We start from the raw sequence: 21,044 nt of genomic DNA, 5'->3' as shown, positions 1-21,044 counted from the left end.
CGTGAGCCTGGGCAGCAGAGCTCAAACTGGCAAGTGGGAGCCGGGGAAAGAGCCTGGGCCCGACAGCCAGTGGGAAGGGTGCAGGACAAGGGGCGTGAGACCCCCCATGAGCCCAGCTCAGGGAGCCACTAGCCCCTCCAGCCCACTGAAGGACTCCCTTGGGTGACAAGAGGGAGGTTTTCAAGCCCAGCTGCTCTAGCATTGGGAGGGGAGCATGGGGGCACCCGGGGGGAGGGGGGAAGAAATCTGCTCCCCCAAAAGCAGGGCTCAGGGCTAGTGTAGCTGTCTGAGCAATCCCTGGCCAGGTTGGCCTCCCCCAGTCACCCGCCACCACAGCCTTGGCTTTACGACACGCTTGGAAAGAGAAGCTGTGTCCCCCCGCGATGCGGCGCCCGGCCCCACACAGGCCCGGGCAAGGACTGGCTGCAGTGAGATTACATCTCCCGGGGTTCCCCTCCCATGCTCAACACCCCTGGAAATCCGCTGGCTTAAAACACGGGCTGGGGTGAACCAGGGCCTGATTCGAACGCTAGGGGGAAGTCGGGATTTGAAACAGACGGGGACTTGAAACGTTGGAACTTGTTGCCACAAGAGGTAAGACCACCACCCCCGCCCCCCAACCAAAGGCCAGACATTCTCCCAGGGAACCTCCCCTCCGGGTCCCAGCCCCACAGGGATGGGGCGCAGCCCCTCTTCCCCCAGCCAGCCACAGGAGGTGGGGGCCAGCCCCTCTGCTTGGGAGATGGACGGGCGGCTGCCTGGGCCGGGCTGGCCAGCTCTGGGCACACCGCAGCCTGGCAAACCTTAAAAGATGCCAGGCTGAGCCTGAGGAGACCTGGGTGCAATTCCCAGCTCTCTCTCTCAGGGGCTGTAGGATCACGGGCCAAGCTCTGGCTGTCTCTGTGCTCCCCCTACCCAGCTCTGCCACGCTGTGACCTGGCCCGTCAGCTCGTTGCCGTGAGGGCTACGTACAGCGCCTGGCGCCAAGGAGACGCAGACCATGGCCAGGACCCTGGTTAGCCGCAATCAGATGCCAGGAGGCCGGAGGTGGAAAACGTTAATACTTTATGTACGAGTCACATTGTCACAGCCTGAAGTCAGAGGGATTTTTCTTTTAAAGAGAAGAAATTGCACATGGTGTGAATTATAAACCGGTTTGGATCCAACCATTTCTCCCCACCCTGCCCCAGCTTCAGGAGCAATCGGACGGAGCCGCGCTTGCGTCCTCCCGCCCGTGCCCCGGGACGGGCCAGGCAAGAGCCGAGTGCGAGGCAAGCCACAAAGGCAGCAGCCTCCTGTTCTCCCCCACCTAATAAATAACAGCAGCTTAAGCGTAAGAACACAACGGACGAACCCACCCAGCCCCCTCGCCTGGTTGGGCCGGGGCTCACGCAGCCACCCGGCCGGGGGTCACCCCACCCCTCTGAACAGCGGCCCGATCTGTGCTCCCCTCCCCGCTCAGACAGGAGCCTTTCAAAGGGACAGAGATAGCCCAGGGCTCTCTGGAGCCACACGAAGCGGGGTGAAGGTGACTGGCTCAAGATGGATGTGCTGGGCTCCCCGTCCCCCCACCATGCACAGCACTAGCCCCAGCCCACGCAGGACACTGGAGGGGCCTCACCAGTGATACCCAACTCTCTCTACCCACGGGCTGATCTGAGAATTTCAGGACCAGAGACGGGCCGTAGGCACGCACAGCTGACCACATAAAATGAAAGAAAAATGTAAATACAGGCCTTGGTTGACAAGGGAAGGAGGAGCATTTCTATTGTCTGACGAAGTTTGTAAATGGACATTAGCCCCCAGGTGTGTCACTCTCGAACAGGAGAGGGGACAGCAGTGATCTTGGGCAAGCTTTGTGAGCGGTCAGGGCAAGGCGGACGCCCTGGTGAAGATGCTCATCCGGCAGGCAATTGGGATGTTGAGTTTTTCACAATCTTCCTGGTGGAAAACCCAGGTTGGCAGAGGGACGTTGGTCCGAACATAGTTAAAAGATTGCCTGAATCTAGCCGTCCATCCCGAACCTGGTCAGCCTATTAAGCTCAGAAAGCTGGGAATGGAAGACAGGGAATGGATCACTTGGTGATTCCCTGTTCTGTTCGTTCCCTCTGGGGCACCCTCCAGCACTGGCCACTGCCAGAGGACAGGACACTGGCTTAGACGAACCTTTGGTCTGACCCAGTCTGGCCGTTCTTCTGCTATCACAAAGACCCACTGCTCTGAATTTTGCCAAGACAGCTGAGCGCTGGAGCCTTACAATCGTCAACTGACTCAAGAATGTTCTTTGCTTGAGAAGGGCGAGGTCCCTCGGGCACAAACGGATGGTGAATAAAAGCAAATGCTCTGGGATTTTAATTCTCGCTCAGGTGATGTAGGAATTCTTGCCTCGTCTTCATCCGACTGTCACCGGTCGCAACAACGCGCAATGTGGGAAAGTGAAACATCCTTTTAAGTCGCTCGGAAAGGCACACGCTTCTTCAAAGAGCTCCCCGGCCTGGCTTGCACGGCCTCAGCGCAGCCCACTGAGGGAATTCAAGTGACCAGTCATATCATACAGAGACGCTACCTGGGACGCGTTCGTAAATTCCAGGGCCTCACAAGCTTGGGCTTGTGGTTGGAAAGAAAGTCCATTATTTCTTCCTAAAGGGCACAAAACCTCTCTCCAACGCGCCTTCTATTCGCAAGCGAATGCCGCCGGGCTGCAAGAGGTCCCCATATTCGGCTGAAAGGACTGGTAAGACAGCTTGGGAAAGACAATGCTGCAAGCTAGAAGCTGAGCGCATGGAGGTCGCTGAGCTCATCACGGTACAGTAGACTCTCGTTACGAACCCTGACGCTGAACAAATCGTTACGGTTCTTTCAAAAATTTACAGCTGGACATCAACTTAAGAGAGCTTTGAAACGTCACTGTGCAGGAGAAAAACGCTGCTTCCCTGGATTGTTTTAGGGGTTTACTTTTAACCCAGCACTGTCCCGTATTTGCGTGTGGGGGTGGGGGCGCGCGCTGCCTGATTGCGTAGTTCCGGTTCCCCTGAGGCGTGCGGCTGACTGGTCAGTTAGTAACTGAGCTTCTGCTGTAACTTGGTTTTTCCAAGTCCTGACACAACTCACCGCATAGGACAGTCTGGTGAACGATGCAGTAAAGTGTATTTAAAGAAAGGCGTATCGCTCTGAAACGTGGGGCAATGCCCGTCTCTCTCTCTGTCACGGAGGGCCCTCTGTCTGTACAAGACAGTTTGGTTTAGCTCTGCAGAAAGTTGGGTTTTTTCCCTCCCAAAAAGCTTTTTACCTTTTCAAAAAGGCTCTCTCCTGTGGGGTAGGTTTCAGCACAAAAATTCTTCCTCGAAAATTTCCCCATCGCAAATTCCAGCAAACAGCGATAGCCGGGCAGCGTCACTTCAATCGCTCAGTTCGTCCACAGCCAGAGACGGGTGTTTGGCATTTTGTAAATCGGAAAGCAGTGCTGACAAACCATCCTCAAATTACCCCGTCTTCGCACTGCCGTGGCTTCAGACAGGGGAACCTGCTTCTTACGGTTCACAAGGTCACCTGTGTTTTCACCTCCGGCACAAGGCTCCCCCGCATGTCCAGCATGCACTGCCCAAGCTCGGCAGCCAGGAAAGGCCTTTTCTTTTGTGCGAGTTCCCACGTTCTCTGAAGAGAAGCAGCTGCTGCTTTTCCCTGCAGTTGCTGATGGGGCGAGAAGGTTTGAAGTGCAATCCAAAGCCTGCAGATTTTCCATTTTCTCACGTCTTACAACACGGCCGGAAGGACAGGCCACGTCCACATTACCCTGATTCAATGTGGCGACCTTCCGGACAGACACAGCAGTTCGGCATGTTAAACACACAGGTTTGGGCTTTAGACGAGCCGGCATAATAAAGAGAAAAGCCCCCGTTCAGTTGGGGTTCAAAGCTCGGTTTCCCCTGCCGACTTGGTGACGTTTACACCCAGCCGCATTCGTTTGCGGCTCCGTTTCCATCGCCAACGAGAAACCGGGCGGCGGCCGTGCACTGTTCAGCGGACGCTCTCGCCAGAACGTCAGGCCGGTAAGTCGCTTGCTAAGGCAGCGCATCATGGATTGTGAATTCAATTACACGCTTTTTGTAAGGTGAGCTGGGGGGCCACATTTGGCCTGGGGGCCGCCTGTTGAGTATCACCGGTTTGGCAGTTACAGCAGGAGGGCCGTCTGGGTCGTGCAATGGTTTGGGCCGAGATTAGGAGAGCGCGACCGGGGCCGCAGCCCAGCGGCTGTACACGGGGGCCAGGGGTCACTGCTGTCAGAGGGATGGGGAAGGGGTGCAGGCCGGGGGCGGCACGAGGGCAAAGCAGGCGGGCTCTGGCTGCTCAAGGAGTCTTTGTGCCACTGTCACCACCTTCAAATCCAACCCTGCAGCCGTGGGCCAGAGTCAGCGACGGCTGCCAATTGCTCCAGCTAGACAGATTCTGTCCAGGGCGAGCCCCTCTCAGCCCGCTGAGGGCCATTAGTGCCAGCGGTGGACAAGAGCCCCAAAGGGGCCAGACAAGAACCAGAGGCCATTAACATTCAGAGCACGAGGTGATTTAGGAGCCCAGATCCTATTGGCTTTCAACAGGCCTTTGGAGCTTGTTGCTTCGGCACTCTTGAAAATTTGACCCTTGGTCTGGACCCAGCGGGGCCGGATTCGAACCAGCCCCCTCGAGGGGAAGCTGCTGTTGGCACGTTATCCCGGCTCTGGTTGTGGCTCAGCCAGCCTGGACTTTCCTGCCCGGTATGTGGCTTGGTTTGAGATGCGGATGTGCCATTACGGCTGCCGTGAGGTTTTGAACCCCAGATGTCCACGCCCACCCAAGGAATTCAGCGCACGAGCCGCGGAGCCCGAGGGAACCTCCCGCAGGAGCTGGGACTAAACCCAATGGCAGAGCCGGCTCCTGCCACGGACACTTCAATGGTCCAGTATTAAGCTTACAGTATTTCAAAGGGGACGCGCCGTCTGCCCAGCCCCGACTGTCTGTTACACCAGAACGTCACGCCGCCCGGGGCAGGGGAGAGTTCGCAAGCACAGTGCTCGGGAGCGCAACGGCCGGCTGGTGGAAAAGCAGCGAGACAAGGTGGAGCCCAGGATATGGCGGAGACAGACCCCAGCTTCAAAAGCAAAACCAGTGTAACAGAAATCCAAGCCCAGCCTCGACCGCCCGGCAAGCCGCTCGCTGGGGGGAACCGCTCACGAGCTCCCCTGCGTGACAAGCGCCCTTTGGTTTGTGACAGGCAAACCCCGTCTCCACGCTGTCCCCCAGGCTAAGAGACACCCCCCACCTACCCAGGGCAAAGCCCCAGCCTCGCTCCCAGCAATGGGGTAGCAGGAGACAACCCCAAATGAACCGTTTCACAAGGAGAACCCGCTCCCCCCTCGTCCTGGTGTTAACGCAGAGGTACTCTCCTACCCAGAGCAGCAATTAGCTACGGGAGGCTGGCCGGGGCCCCGTTACTTCATCCTTTGAAAGTCGTTACTGAGACGGGCCCGTGACAGCCTCAGGTTCGGGGGGGACGTGCAGCGGGCAGGGAGCGTCCGACAGAAGACACTGTGGCTGCATACAGTCAACGGGCAGTTTGCCACAGAGTCCCAGGGCTCGTGGGCCGAAGGGGCGGGCAGCGCACTGCTCGGAGAGGGAGCGCGCAGCTCGGGAAGCAGGGGGCTCTGCGAGCGAGGCACGTGGTCCTGGGAAGAGAAGAGAAGAGAAAGTGCTTGAGCCCCGGAGGGTCCGACTGGCCACGGTCCAGCGCTGGGGAGACAGGAGGAGAGAAGTCAGTCTCGGCGGCCGACGTGCATGGCCAGGTCCCGGGGGGCTTAGGGGATTTGACAGCTGCCTGGGAGGTGGGGCAGGGGCTGACCCCTGGAGTAGGGCGGAGAGAGACACGCCCCAGCCTCTCCACCCCCCCAGCACCACATGGGATCCAGGCCTGCCCCACTGCCAGGGGGCTGTGGAGGGGGTTTGCTCCACAAACCGCCAGCCCTTCGGGTCTGGACAACCTGGCCCCCCCAGGACACCATGGCTGAGCCAGCACGCATGGTGGCTTCTCAGCTCCCCCGCACCCCGCACCAGCTTACTTGCAGACAGATTCTTGGGGGCCTTCGCCCTTAGCAGCTGCACGGCTGCTTGCTCTGGGTTTGGGCCCCACGGGGCTGTCTCAGGTGGCGCAAGGAGGCGTCTCCGTACTGGATTCCTGAGCCCATCCTCTCGGGGTCCAGCTCACCTAGCCAGACAGAGCAGCACTCAGCATGGGGGGGACACAACCGTCCCCTCCCCCTCCGCCACCTCCCCTCGCTCCCCCAGATTGCGTGGGGCTGGGAGGGAGGAATCTTTACCCAGACCCTTCTAGGCCAGCCGTGGGTACGCCTAGCCGGGCAACTCCTGGGTGTAGTCACTTAACAACAGACTCCAGACTAACTACCATCAAGGAGATCGATCCATGGCGGGCTGGGAGAGCAAACACCCTGCGGGCACCAGAGAAACCCTGCCCCGGACTGCAGGGGGCATGGGGCAGCTGAGCACCCCTGGAGAACTGGGCCATACCCACATCTCCTGCCCTACTTCAGGACATGACTGGGGGCCCCTGGTCTCAGCCAGAGCCCGGACCATAATCTGTCTCTATCACTCATTATTAATTATTATTGGAAACTGGTTTCCCTTCCTGGTTGAGATGTTCAGGCTGGAAATGCTCAACGGGGAAGCGTGGGGCTGTGTCACGCCCCTCGGTGCCCCCTGCCATCTCCAGCTTTCGTACCTGATTCAATTTTGTTTAGTATGGTCCTGGCACATTTTAAGAAAGCTTCTTCTACGTTCTCCCCGGTCAGCGCGCTGGTCTCCAGGAACATGAGTTCTGCCGAGGCGAAGAGAGAAACGGCAGGAAGGTAACCAGGGTGCGGCTCACAGCACGATTCGCCTCGGCCCACACGCTAAGCACGGGACATCCCCAGCTGGGTATCCCGAGACAACGCAACTCCTCGCTCGGGATCCAGCCCCGCCAACACACAGAAGAGAGCAGTTCGCTCTGCAGCGGGACCTGCAGGGCACGGTCCATCCTCGCCTCTCATACCCTGGGCAGCCTGTGTGGAGTGGGGCCCAATCCAGCGCCACCCACTGAACACACGAAATCCGGTGCTTCCAGTCTGACACCGTGCTCTAGCCACGGAGTCCGAGCGCCCCCTCCTGGCCAAACAGCACCAGTGCCGGGGAGCCATTCCAGCAGCTCTTCCGCGGTTTTCATCTAGCGCCCTTGGCCCCGGGGCTCTGCGGAGCTCAGTCGCCCACCCCGGGGGTCCAAACACAGCTGCTGCCCTCCCCCCGCAGCACTCAGCAACAAAGGAGCACCCTGCCTCCAAGGGATGCTTAAGGAGGCAGGACGGGATTGGGGCAGTACCCCAGGGCTGATGACCCCTTTTGGGGGCCATGGGATTTTAATGCTGGCACGGCAAGGACTGCGGTGTTACCGCTCATGGGAAAGACAGCTCCTGGTAGCAACACCGTACCCACCAGCACCCACTCTGGGGCCAGCCCATGCTGCCAGGGGAGAGCACTCCCTGCCAAGCCCCCCGCCCCCTAGCACTGCCCTGGGGCCAGCCCTGCCTGCCCCCACACCATTTCCATAGTTCCTTACCCTGCTGGACCTGGCCTGGCTGCAGGACGCTTTCACACCACTAAGCCCTGGTGCCATGGCAAAGCAGGTAGGGGACAGGAACATCCCCAAGGAACACCCCCACCCCACATGGAAAGGGCAAGGCAGGACCATGTGAGAGTCAAAACTAACGAGCCCCCAGAGCAGCCCCTACCCGGGCCCCGGCTTGGTACCGTTCTCTTGTGCGAAGCGGGAGGCTTCCAGGAAGGTCACTTCCCGGTCCGCATCCAGGTCCTTCTTGTTCCCGCAGAGGATGATGACGATGCTGGGGCTGGCGAGGGTCCGGGCGTCCGTCAGCCAGTTGGTCAGCGCGTTGTAGGTCTCCCGGCTGCAACACAGGACAGAGGGGGCAGCAGGGGGCATCCGGCAACCGGGCACTTCTCGCAAATCCCAGATTAGGGGCTGCCCTCCAGGCCTAGGCCCTGCTCTTCTCAACCCATTTATAAGACTCGTGTCCATCTCCCCACCACAGGGGGTTGCTTGACGCCTGCCAGAGGGGTTGGCCGAGCAGGGCACTCCCTGTGCGATGCCCGCTGCTGGCATGGACCTCGGCTGCGGGCTGAGCAGACCCGGAGGGCATTCCTATGTGGCGAAGTCGAGGGGCAGAACAGAACCAATTCAGCTCAGCCGCTATGATGGGACCGGACCAGCTCGCTGGGGCAGATGCTCAGGCCAGAACAAGGGGAGCTTGTTCTGTTTCCATTTCGCAGGCTTTAGTCTAGTTCTGTCTGGAAACCCGCCCCGTTCCTGGCAGCCCCAGGTGAGGAGGGGGCCCCAGGGCATCGCTCCGAACACCAGCCGGGAGAGGAGCCGCCAAGGACACCCACCTGGTGATGTCGTACACCAGCAGGGCCCCGGCAGCACCGCGATAGTAGCTCCGAGTCACCGACCTAGAGGGCGAGGAGAGAGACCGAGTGATCAGCAGGGCCAGGAGCCCACTGGGAACCGCGGGTCTATTTCGGGTCAGCTCCGCATGAGGCTGGCCGGGGACATGCTGGGAGAACAGGCCTGTGGGACAGGGGGCGGAGGAAGGCATCGGGCGGCTGGGTAATGGAGGAGCCGAAGGGACAAGCACAGTACAAGGCGGGAGTCTGGCGGCCACCCCGGCACGGATAGGGCCAGCGTGGCTGGCTCCTCTTAGACACTGACCAACCTGCCCCACAGATCCATCTCAGACTGGAGCAGCCGTCCATCACCCCTGGCTGAGGGGGTCTCATTCCCTGAGCCTGCCAGTGCTGCCTAGAGGGGAAAGGCCTCTTGGGCCCGCCAGCCCCTCACCCCAAGGACAGGTCAGAGCCGGTGCCCCCAGAGGGGAAGGTCCTGCATTCTGGGACCCAGCATCTGACCGGAAAGGCCCCACACCCCAAGACCAACGGAAAGGCTGTCTCCAGCTGTCCTTGCCATCGTCCGAACCCCTCATGCCCTGGGGAGACTCCAGAGGAGCAGAAACCCTGCTGCAGCCCCAAGATCAAGCTTACTCCGGGACTCAGGGCTTTTAAAATCATACACGGAAAGATACAAGCAGCCAAGAGTTAGGTGGCGGGGTGGCAGCATGGCCTATTGGGCAGGACACTGGGCTGGGAGTCTGGACACCTTGGTTCAGTCCCAGCTCTGCCATTGACCTGCCATGTAACCTTGGACAAGTCCCCACTCCTCTGTGCCTCAGTGTCCCCCCACCCTGTCTGGGTCTTGCCTGTTTGTCCCGTAACCTCTGCAGGGCAGGGACCGGGCACATCAGGGGTCCCCAGTCCCGGTAGGGGTCCTTGAAGGGCTGCAGTAATGCCAGAGCTGAAATATGGACTCGGCTCCAGGACTAAAGCTAAGTTCAGCATCCCTCTGTCCACACACAGGCCTCTCCATGTCCTGTGTTACACCAGTGTGGAGCGTTGTGCCGTGCTGGTAACCATCTGCCATGTCCCACCCCAGAGGTGGCTGCATCTCCATGGGTGTGGGAAAGCGATCCTTGTAAATCTCTGATTCCGCTTAACTCCTGCAGTTGCTTTTACACACGCAAGACACCCCTTTTGCAGGCTTCTGGGACGTCAAGTAATATTTTACCCAGTCTCCAGATGTAGCCTGGAAAGCTGGCTGCTATGGCACACCTTCCATGGATGTTACCCCACAGACCTTTCAGATGGTCATTCGCTGGATGGGTGGTTTTTTACCTAAACCGTTCTTGTCCTGCCGTATCCCAGATCTGCAGTTTCACCGTTTTCCCACCGACGTTAACCACCTTCGACCCAAACTCCACTCCGATCGTGTGGTTGGAATCCTGCTTGACTGGAGAAGGGAGAGATCCCAAATCAGTGACTTACCGAGAAGGCCCCTGGTCAGTTAGGGATCAGCTACAACGCGTAGCCGCTCCAGAACCAGGAGCTTCCAGTCCAAGTGCTGATACCCGAGAGCCCCAAGCGATCTGCAATTGCTTCACTCTGATTCCTGCGCAGACTGGAGACTCCAGGTGTTGCAGAGCGACATGCCGGTGCCCCTCACTCCCCACCCGCAGCCCCCTGCTAGCCCAGCCCTGAGCTCCCCCCAGCTCTGCCGGTGCCCCTCACTCCCCACCCGCAGCCCCTGCTACCCCGGCCCTGGGCCCCCCCCACAGCTCTGCCGGTGCCCCTCACTCCCCACCCGCAGCCCAGCCGTGGGCTCCTGCCCTTAAGCGCACACAGCAGCCTAAGGCACAAAGAAAACTGCATCTTTTCTGTTGTTGTTCAAGGCAGCGCCAGAGGCAAAGGAGAGGATTTAGTGGAGCATCCCCAGCCCCCGAGCCTCCCCCAACCTGCTGCGACTTCTCCAGCAGCAGGTGGAAGCAGGCAGCCCCACGTCGGGCTCCTGCCCAGAGGGGCTTGTAGCGAACTCCATGCAGCGGCGGTGCCGGCTACTGCGCTTGCCATAAAACCAGCCGCCCCCCCAAAACTGCAGGTCCAGTACCCTGCTGTCCCGAGAGGAGGCCGGCACGCAGAGAGACCTGCTTTTGCTTCCCCGCTGCTGGAAAATGCGCCGGATTGAGCCAATTTTGCGGTTTTGGTACAGCCCGTGAAAACAGGGCTTTAGGCGCGGCGGCACGGAGGGTTCTGCTCCAGAGCTGCCATGCAATCTCCCAGACTGCGCCAAGCCCCGCACAAGCCACGTCACTGCAGCAGAAAGCGTCCCCAACAAGACAGACACCACAGCACCCCACCGCGGGAGCTTCGAAATCGAACGCAGGCAGCTGGCGTAACCCAGCACAAACCTGCTCACCCGGGGCTAAAGAAGCCGCAGAGATGACGTGTCAACAACTAACCGGTTGGCACCGGGGTGTGTCTGCACCCATACCACAACGCACCCTTTTCGGTGCCTTGCCACGGTTAGGCTAGTACACAACAGTGTGTGAAAATCAAGCACCAGACGGATTCTTTACCGACATAGGAAGCCCCTTTGGAACACAATTTTGTAATTTGCTGAACACACGGAGGAAGCCAGGGCTGTGCAAAGACATCTGCGATGAAAACCACAAAGCAGGAGGGGTTTCACCTTTGATTTCGTTAGGCTCGTCGAGCCATTTCCATTTTCCCATTCAGAAAAAAATGTTAAAATAGGAAGCGGGTTTTCAAGAAGGCTGAAGTTTAAAAATGTCATAATAAAAAAAACTCCATCACAGCTTTGAAGTTTCACACGTTTGGATGTGGAAACTCCCACTCTTTCATCAGAGTTTCTTTGGTAAAAGGCAAGTTTTGGGAGCTGAAGGACAGATCAGAACGCAAATTCAATCGTCTTTCTGGCAACAATTGTACAGCGGAATCTTCCCTTTTGGACAAGCTCCAGAGGGTCCGGGATCTTAGGAAACACAGCGGAGCAAAAGAGAAATGAGTTCATCTAAACAACGACACTGGCAACAGGAACAGGGCTACTTACATTTATTCTCTATAAACTGATGCAGGAGACAGGACTTCCCAGTACCGGCACTTCCTATCACAAGGAACTTGAAGAGGAAATCTGAAGAACAAAATAAGCACGATTGTGACCCTCGCACGTGAGGAAGGGGGCTGGGGAGGTTTACAAAAAGCAGAGCATCTTCTCTACCAGTTTTTAGAAATGTGCACCGAGAAACATTACGTGCAGTGCTCCCCGGCGTCAAACTCCCCGTGTGACTTTGGCACGTCACCTCATTTCCCGGGCCGCAGTAAAAGGGATAGTGATGCTTCCTTTGGCCCATCTTTGTCTCATTAGACTAAGCACGCTGAGGCAGAGACAGTCTCGTCCTAGGTGTATATACAGCGCCCAGGGCAAAGGGAGCCTGATCTCAGCTTGGCATCTTTTGGCACTGTTGTTAGCTTACTAAAGCATTATTTGCACCCCATTCGGCGTTAGCCAGCTCCCTTATGCTCACGCTGGGGCAGGAATATCCGATCGGCACACTGCAGCGATCGCCAGCAGCCAGGAGTGCACACAATTATGACGACTCAGGAGCAGCCTGAGAGCAGAGACAGGACATCGCTCAGCCCAGAGAGTGGCCCCCAGGGGTTAGGGGCTGGAGCCTGCCAGGTTCCACTGCAATGCAGAGCATGTGAAGTCACAGGTTCAAATCCCCTACAAGTCTTACTGGCAGGAGGTGAGGCTATTACAGAATTAGAAGGCATTCACAGGAGGCCAGTCAGAACAATCAAAGGCCTGGACCAACAGTCCTGTGAAGACAGTGGGACTGGTTACCTTAGAAAGGAGACAAGCCAGGGGGGTGTGATAAATTGGCCGGGTCTCGAGAAGGGAGACCAGGAGCTTCCGTTCGCACTGGCCAGCAACTCAAGAACAACGGGACTCCAATGTGATTCAATGGTGGGAAATGCACAGCTGGCCAAAGGACAGACTTTTTCCACGCACCACGGTTGGACTATGGAACTCATTGCCACATGAAGTTGCTGAGGCCAAGAACTTAGGAAGGTAAAAAGCGTCTGGACTTTTATATGCATAACAAAAGAGCCAGAATCGTTCTAGTTAATGAACAGTTTTAGAAGGGTCATTAACCCTCCTCCTACTTCAGGGCTTAAGCAAGCAAACTGTTAGAAACCAGCATGGGACATAACATGGGGGCAGATTATCCCATGGCTGCTGCTGTCCTTGAAGCACCTAGCACCAACCACTGTCAGAGCCGGAACGCAGGCCGAGACAGGCTCAGGGCTGCTCCAGCCCGGCAGCTCCTCCGTAAGCCGCTGCTGTGCCCAGCTGGAGCCAGGCTGCCCAGCACCGCGGGTTGGATCCCTGTACAGCAGCAGGCAGGGGAAGCCAAGCCAAGCCCTTGGCCGTTCCCCAGGGCTAAACACACTGTGCAAAGACCTCAGGGGCAGAGGGGAAGCACAGAAACAAAGCACGCGTTCAAATGAGACCAACGGACTTCCCAGAGTGCGCCGCAGAGTGTGTCCCCCCCCCCCCCCCAGCAGGTGGGCACCGGACAGAATGTACCGTATTCCCCGCCGCCCCCGAAAGCCTCCCATTACAGCAGCCTCCAGAGATCTCTTGGGCTGAAGTCCCGGACGCTCCCCCCAGCCACCGGTTCCTTCTGGTGCGGCACGAGGTGCGATCTCCGGCTCGGATTCCAACCCGTCCCCAGTGGCACGACGGTAAAGCCTAGAGACCCCCCCCTTCTGCGGGGTGCCCCACAGACAGAGAAAGGCTTTGTCCCCATGCAGAGGAAGAAGCCAAACAGCAAACGGGCCTTTATTTGGTGGGGATGAGCCCCACAGAAAGGGCTGGAGGTCGATTTTCTGACTTGCCAGGCACATCTACGCTTAAGCCACTAAGAGCACCATGCCAACGGGAGGGGCTCTCCCTGTCTGCACAGGGTCAGGTCGACGTAACTCTGTCTCTCAGGGGGTGGATTTTCCACACGACGCCGACGTACACGCCCAGCGTAGACCAGCCTGCAGACCCCTGTGTGTGCACGTTGGTTTTAAGTCCCCCACACCAGCGCTTTGTTTATGAATCGAACGTCTCCTTTCATTGAACAGAGGCACGTTTGGAAGAATTTGCAAGCAAGAGGCATTGCATCGAAGCCCATATTAGTGCTACTCGCCTGGTGGGTCACAACCGGAGGGCATAAGGCAGTGACAATTCTGGTCCAATGGAAGCCACAAAACCCTCTCTCCACCCCTCCCCATACACCTTTCCCCTTCCAGGGTAAGTCTTCGCCCTGAGAATTACAGAGACTTATTCTCATTGGCACACTTTTGGCGTCAGACGAGGGGCTGCCAAGCAGAGCAGGCTGACGAACACCACTCCATACAATACACAGAGCATTCCCTGCTTGTGAAGACTCCCGCGCCAAATTACCACCTACCCAGGTATTCACACCATTTGGATCTGGGGACCGCGATTTCACTCCTCACCTGAGTAACCGCTCCATTAAGAACACATTGGGGGGGAAGGCATCGGTACTTGTATGGCCCCGTGACAGTGTTATCTGAGCACCTCAATCTTTAACACTCACCCATTGGTAGGAAAGCATTTTACAAGTGGGGAAACTGAGGCAGGGGCTCGCTCAAGGTCACAGAGGGAGTGTGTCCCTCTCTCTTGTCACTGTTCCCAAGTCAGGCTGTTTGTTTAGTCTCAGCTCAGCAGGAGGTTTCATGCCCCATTCCCTCTCTGGCATAGAAGCGCTGGGCACAGCCACATCAGCTCTGACCAGGCCTCCAGCCACGCCCATCACCTGTGTCCAACAAAGGCCAGCTCCTGACAGCTCAGAGGAAGGTGCACGAAACCCCGCAGGGAACAATGATGAAATAACGTACCAGGGACGGGGGAAGAGATGCTCCTTGAAAAGCCCTGATTTACAATCCTTTCTAAGAACAGCATCCTACCAATGACCCTGCGGAGGCTGCCGAGTGCCCAGGACCCCAGTTACGAGCCAAGAGACAACAGGCAGGTATAGCCAGGGGGAGATATCAGGAAATAACGAAACAATACAGGTCATGATGAGCTGTGGTGTCAGCCTACCAAACCGATCTACCTTACCCATAGAAGTGTCTAGTGTTCGGCAGAACCTCGCAGTGTTTGACTCACAAACGCCCTCACAACAAAAGCAGAAGTGTTCTCCCTGGTTCCCCTTCACTAGTTCAGCGAATCCAAGGCCAGCAGGAACCATTGCAATCACAGAACCACCGGACTAGAAGGGATCTCAGTTAGTCATCTAGTCTGAGGCCGGGCTAAGTAATCTCGTCTGACCCAGACCACAGCACTTCCCTGCATCAGTAGTTCCTCCTTGAACCAGAGCAGGTCTTTTAGAAAAAGATCCCAGCGTGATTTTAAAATGGCCAGTGATGGAGAATCCTAAGCTAAAAATCAATGCTAGCTCTGAGAGAAAGGCTTCTCCCATTAAGCAAAACCACCTCCCTTCAGTTATTTAGGTCCCATTATTACCTTGATTACAAGGGAAATATTTGGGATGCTGTTTTCCCAGAAAGAGAAACCTCAAGCACTGGATGCTATCTCCCTATCTTAAAACCCCAGAACTCCGCCTGAAAGACAAACCTGTGCCCAGCAACCAGAAAGCCTTTGCCAGGTTTAAAGGGAACTCAGTTATCTTGATATCTAGGCTGAGTGAGTTCAAAGTCGTTTCAGCCATTGCACCTGCCTCTCTGCCAACTGCGGTTTTATGATCACATTTTTCAGGTGGCCCAGTCTGTGCTCTTGTGGAACGCAACACAAACACAAGCACAGGTACTGAGGAAACTGCGCAAACAGTGGAACGGATGATATGCAAAGTGCTGACCGAGGCACAAAGAAAACCAAGTGAAAAGATTCCCCTGCTCTCCCCGTGAGTCAGGCCGGAAGAACAGTCAGCAAGACTTCCGACAAAGGTGGTTTTAAACAAACTCTTCATCCTTTCGAACGGCCCAGTAGCAAACGTCAGCGGTGGAGTCTACCCAGCTTTCCATTCGTGTTGGCTGGCGTGATTTTCTATTTATTTTACTGGCAGAGTGACACCAGCCCAAGCCCCAGTGTGGACACAGGTCACTCGGGGTACAGCTGTGCTGCTGTCGTGTAGACACCGACTACCGCAACGGAGGGTGTTCCTCCCCCCGCCATTAACCCACCGCTCCGCAAGGCGGTAGCGAGGCTAGTGGAAGAATTCTTCCATTGACCGAGCGGCGTCTGCACCAGGGCCTAGTCAGCTCCTCTGAGGATTGTGAATTTTGCAAACCCCTGGGGGATGTAGCGAAGCTGACCTAACTTTGCAGTGTAGACTCCCCGTTATACCTGTAGAACAAACGCCCTTTGCCAGGCTGGAATAGCTGCGCCAACACTAACAGGCTGGTTCGGCGTTAACTCACCACTTTCGCTTTCCGGGGACTGCTAAAGCTGCCTCTTGTCTGTACAGACAAGGCCCCAGGCTTTATTTTGAATGCTAGCAGCAGCCTCGATGAGAGAGACAGGCACCCATGGCACGTGACGTGTTCCTAGGGGCGGCTGACTCCCGCGCGGGCCTGGACTGCACTGGAAGGTGGCATCGGCATAGCTCCATTGACAACTTTTCAGTGCAGCCCAGGCCTTCCTCCAAAGCACCTTAATTCAGAACCAGAAACTTCGTGCAGAATAAGAACACCCACACGCGGAGCTACGGGGGAAGAACTCCCCGTGCATACAACCCGAGGAAGCCCAATGGTTGGGCTTGTCGCACGGGCAGAGGCAGTGGAAAAGTCACGTCTCTGTTCCTCCATTAGCACCCAGCCCTGCTGTCCTGGAGCACCCCCGGGTGCACACAGGGCCACTGAAACGCAGTCCCTGCAAAGACCTCCCATTTGCTCAGCAGCCCATGCGCCATGAACCCACCAGGGAAGGACGAATCCATCCCATGAGGGTTTGAACCTGGCACGCCCAGGGCTTGTTTGTGCACTGGGGGAGGGGGAAGGAGTTTGAATCTGAATGGTTAAAAGGCCAAGACACCCCCATTTGCCAACCCCAGTTTCAGCTCATGCAAGCCAGAGAGGGCGGTGGGCAGCCCAGAGCAGATGGCAGGTCCCCCAGGGCAGAAATTCACCACCCCTCATCTTCCCCACACCCTAAGCGACTGGCTCTGGGGTCAGCCTCCTCGACAGCTGGCACAAGAAGTGGTTTCCAGGAACGCACCCCCAGCTCCAGCCTGCGTAGTTGTGGGGCGATTAGCGCCCTGGGGGGTCATGCCGAGGGCAGGGCCTCTCCGCACCAGGGACTTTCCCACCTCCCTTCGCCCGGGCACCACACACAGACACCAAAACAGGCCAATGACGCTCCTTCGGGGAGGATTTCTGAGGCCTGGGCAGCGTTGCCAGCCCTGAGCCAGGCCCCCGGCTGGCGCCCGGCACAGCCTGCAGGAGAATTTGGGGGGGGGGGGGAAGGAATCGCAGTGGGTCAGCTTCAGCCCCGCAGCACCCCCCCATCCCCACACTCCCAACACCCCTGTCCCCTCCCAGTGCCACTCCTCTCCTATTGCCCCCCCAGCCACACCCCTCCACCTACCGCAACCCCGCCGCCTGTCCTGCCCCTCAGTGCACCCCGACTGCATGCCACGCACCCCCGCCTTGCTTTAATACTCACCCAGATGAGCCAACCGCCCCCCCGCACAGAACCACCCCCCCGCCTGCACCTCCAGCCCCTGCCCACAGCTCCCCCCTCCCCCCACCGCACCCTCCAGCCCCCTCCCCCCCGCCCCCAGCGCATCCTCCAGCCCCTCCCCCACCACACCCTCCAGCCCCCACCCCATGAGCACAGCTCCCCCCTCCCCCACCACACCCTCCAGCCCCCACCCCATGAGCACAGCTCCCCCCTCCCCCACCACACCCTCCAGCCCCTCCCCCCCAGCTCCCCCCTCCCCCCACCGCACTCTCCAGCCCCTCCCCCACCACCCCCAGCTCCCCCCTCCCCCCACCGCACCCTCCAGCCCCCACCCCATGAGCACAGCTCCCCCTCCCCCCACCGCACCCTCCAGCCCCCTCCCCCCTCCCCCCACCGCACCCTCCAGCCCCTCCCCCACCGCACCCTCCAGCCCCCTCCCCCCTCCCCCCACCGCACCCTCCAGCCCCTCCCCCACCGCACCCTCCAGCCCCCTCCCCCCTCCCCCCACCGCACCCTCCAGCCCCTCCCCCACCGCACCCTCCAGCCCCCACCCCATGAGCACAGCTCCCCCTCCCCCCACCGCACCCTCCAGCCCCCTCCCCCCACCGCACCCTCCAGCCCCTCCCCCACCGCACTCTCCAGCCCCCTCCCCCACCGCACACAGTTCCCCCCTCGCCCCCAGCTCCCCCCACCGCTCCCCCCAGCCCCGCACCCAGCCCCCCCCGCTGACCGTAGCTCTCGGACATGGCTGGGGCTGGGGCGGCGACACCGGGCAGACCGAGCGCAGCGGGCGCGATATGGCGGCGCCCAGAATCCGCCAATATGGCGGCGCCCGCGGACCCGGCTGGGGGAGGCGCTTCCGGGTCCGTGCGCGCCCACGCCGGCGTGCGTCTGACGTCACTGGGAGGTGGGGTGCAGGGGCGGGGCTTAGAGGGAAAGGCTGAGGGGTGGGCGGGGCTGGGAGCCAGGACTCCTGGGTTCTCTGGTGGCTCTGGGAGGGGAGTGGGGTCTAGTGGTTAGCGTGGTGGGGGGGGGGCTGGGAGCCAGGACTCCTGGGTTCTCTGGTGGCTCTGGGAGGGGAGTGGGATCTAGTGGTTAGCGTGGGGGGGGGCTGGGATCCAGGACTCCTGGGTTCTCTGGTGGCTCTGGGAGGGGAGTGGGGTCTAGTGGTTAGAGCAGGGGGGCTGGGATCCAGGACTCCTGGGTTCTCTGGTGGCTCTGGGAGGGGAGTGGGGTCTAGTGGTTAGAGCAGGGGGGCTGGGATCCAGGACTCCTGGGTTCTCTGGTGGCTCTGGGAGGGGAGTGGGGTCTAGTGGTTAGAGCAGGGGGGCTGGGATCCAGGACTCCTGGGTTCTCTGGTGGCTCTGGGAGGGGAGTGGGGTCTAGTGGTTAGAGCAGGGGGGCTGGGAGCCAGGACTCCTGGGTTCTCTGGTGGCTCTGGGAGGGGAGTGGGGTCTAGTGGTTAGTGCGGTGGGGGGGGGGCTGGGAGCCAGGACTCCTGGGTTCTCTGGTGGCTCTGGGAGGGGAGTGGGGTCTAGTGGTTAGCGTGGTGGGTGGGGGGCTGGGATCCAGGACTCCTGGGTTCTCTGGTGGCTCTGGGAGGGGAGTGGGATCTAGTGGTTAGCGTGGTGGGGCTGGGATCCAGGACTCCTGGGTTCTCTGGTGGCTCTGGGAGGGGAGTGGGGTCTAGTGGTTAGAGCAGGGGGGCTGGGATCCAGGACTCCTGGGTTCTCTGGTGGCTCTGGGAGGGGAGTGGGGTCTAGTGGTTAGAGCGGGGAGGGGGGAGGCTGGGATCCAGGACTCCTGGGTTCTCTGGTGGCTCTGGGAGGGGAGTGGGGTCTAGTAGTTAAAGCGGGGGGGGGGGGCTGGGAGCCAGGACTCCTGGGTTCTCTGGTGGCTCGGGGTGGGGGTTTGGGATTGGGGCAGCTGGGGGTCACGCTGTGGGGCAGTGAGTGTAACCTGTTCCCGGGGCTGGGGGCTGCTGGGGGAAGGGGGGGGCAGCGTGTCGGTGTCACGCTGCTTCCCCCAGTAGGTGGCTGGTTTGTGTCCCCAGAATTCAAGCCCCCCACCCACACCCCCGACCCCCGAGGCATCAGGAGAGGAGGTGGCTCAATTCTGAGGCCCATCGGTCCCCCACAACTCCCCACCCTGTACCCTGCCGGGCCATATGCAGCTTCTCTGCCACCAGGGCTGGCTGCCCACGGCTCTTTCATTTCACCTGTTGCACCCACCTTAGAGCCCCGGCACCTCCTGTGTCCCATCACCGGGCACCTGGGGAGCCCCCAGGCAGGCCTGGCTCAGATCCCCAACACCTCCCCACAGCCTTGACTGCTCTGCCCCCGGCCACCCCCCGTTATTCATGGCTGTTTTCCAGTCCCACCCCCCACGGAGCTCAGCCCAGCCTGGGGCTCACCCTCGGGGGGCAAAATCGGCCACCCCAGCACCGTCAGCCCGGGTGCAGGGGAACTCGCTGCAGGGCCGGGTTGCACCGTGGTGGGGGCAGGTGGGGCATGTGCCCAGGCCTGAAATCGGCCTGCGGAGGCCGGTGTCTGTGTGACGGGAATGACCCCACACACCCAAGGCCTGCACCGAGGCTGCGAGTGCGAGGGGTGCCCTGCGCCCAGCAATTCCACCCGGGGAGCGTCCCTCCCCACCCCAGATTTGCTGCCGAGGGAAGGGGGGGTCGGGGAGCTAAGAGCCCCAGGAGCACGGCGGGGGGGGGGCAGCTGTGTGGGCTGCTTCCCCCAAGGTGTCAGAAGCTGGATCTAAGCAGCCCTGGTCTCCCCTTGCTGTCCCCCAGCTCTGGTGATGCCCCTCACCGGCTGCCCCCTGCCATGTTGTACTCTGAGAGTTGAGTGGGGCCTAGTGGACTGGGGGGGGCTGGCAGGTTGGGTTCCTAGGAGGGGGCCCCCAGGCCCTCCCCCAGAGAGAGACAAGCTTAGCCTCAAGCTGGGAGAGAACCCAGGAGTCCTGGCTCCCAGCCCCCCCAGCTCTAACCCACAAGACCCCACTCTTCCCAGAGCCAGGGACGGAACCCAGGAGTCCTGCTGCCCAGACCCCGCCCCCCCACTCTAACCACTGGGCCCCACTCCCCCCAGAGCCGGGGATTGGACCCAGGCATCCTGTTTCCCTGCTGCCCCTCGCTGCCCCCCCGGCACTGCGTGGGCACAGCGCTGAGACGCGCCCCAGAGCCCTGTGCTCGCATCCACAGGCCCCAGCAAGCCCTGACCCAGGGCGGGGCGACGCAGGCCGGCTGGGCGTGACAAGTCAGCGGGCGGCTGTACCATGGACTCCCTGTACCTGCCAAGCGAACACGCCCTCCCCGTGCCCGTGGGGCAACCCCACCTCTGCCAGCCAGTTCCTGGAACAGCTGCTGGGGGGGGGGGCTCAGATCGGGGGGGGCAGTTAATGGGGATGAAAAAATGGAGGCTCCCAGCACCCCCACCAAACCCCCATACCGCCTCTCTCCAGCCCAGGAAATAAAAACCAGGGGGCATCCAAGTTGCCTGATAGTTAGAGCAGTGGGATCTGGGAGCCAGGACTCCTGGGTTCTCTCCCAGCTCTGGGAGAGGAGTGGGGTCTAGTGGTTAGAGCTGGGGGGCTGGGAGCCAGGACTCCTGGGTTCTCTCCCATGCACTGGGAGGGGAGTGGGGTCTAGTGGTTAGAACCAGGGAGGTTGGGAGCCAGGCCCTGGGCTTTTCCCACAGTTGATGCTGTTGGTTAAGGGTCTGGGGCCAGATCCCTGGCTAGGGGCTGCTGGCCCTGCTCCATTGAGATCCCGGTCCCTAACCCAGCTGCCCCCCTAGCAGGCCGGGTTCCC

General features: G+C 59.7%; 1 protein-coding gene across 5 annotated transcripts; it reads right to left on the bottom strand.

Annotated features, from left to right (window-relative positions):
• Window positions 1-1,048: 1,048 nt before the first annotated feature.
• On the bottom strand, window positions 1,049-18,094 carry RAB4B (RAB4B, member RAS oncogene family). Of its 5 annotated transcripts, none has more exons than XM_073321359.1 (9): window positions 17,955-18,094; window positions 16,760-16,977; window positions 11,555-11,635; window positions 9,823-9,937; window positions 8,485-8,547; window positions 7,831-7,985; window positions 6,767-6,862; window positions 6,090-6,235; window positions 5,609-5,699 (listed from the first exon to the last, which is right to left on the bottom strand). In XM_073321359.1, exons 2-8 carry the CDS (start codon window positions 16,809-16,811, stop codon window positions 6,120-6,122), a joined length of 678 nt encoding a protein of 225 aa, XP_073177460.1. In that variant the 5' UTR covers window positions 16,812-16,977; window positions 17,955-18,094; the 3' UTR covers window positions 5,609-5,699; window positions 6,090-6,119. The 5 variants fall into 5 exon arrangements, with proteins under 5 accessions (XP_073177458.1, XP_073177459.1, XP_073177460.1 ...); XM_073321360.1 differs by having other exon boundaries at window positions 5,611-5,763; XM_073321357.1 differs by lacking the exon at window positions 6,090-6,235 and having other exon boundaries at window positions 1,049-5,699.
• Between the last annotated feature and the right edge of the window lie 2,950 nt (window positions 18,095-21,044).

This window comes from Lepidochelys kempii, chromosome 23 (assembly GCF_965140285.1).
Source record: "Lepidochelys kempii isolate rLepKem1 chromosome 23, rLepKem1.hap1, whole genome shotgun sequence".
NCBI classification, from domain to species: Eukaryota; Metazoa; Chordata; order Testudines; family Cheloniidae; genus Lepidochelys; species Lepidochelys kempii.
This window is presented reverse-complemented; position numbering and strand designations above follow the sequence as displayed.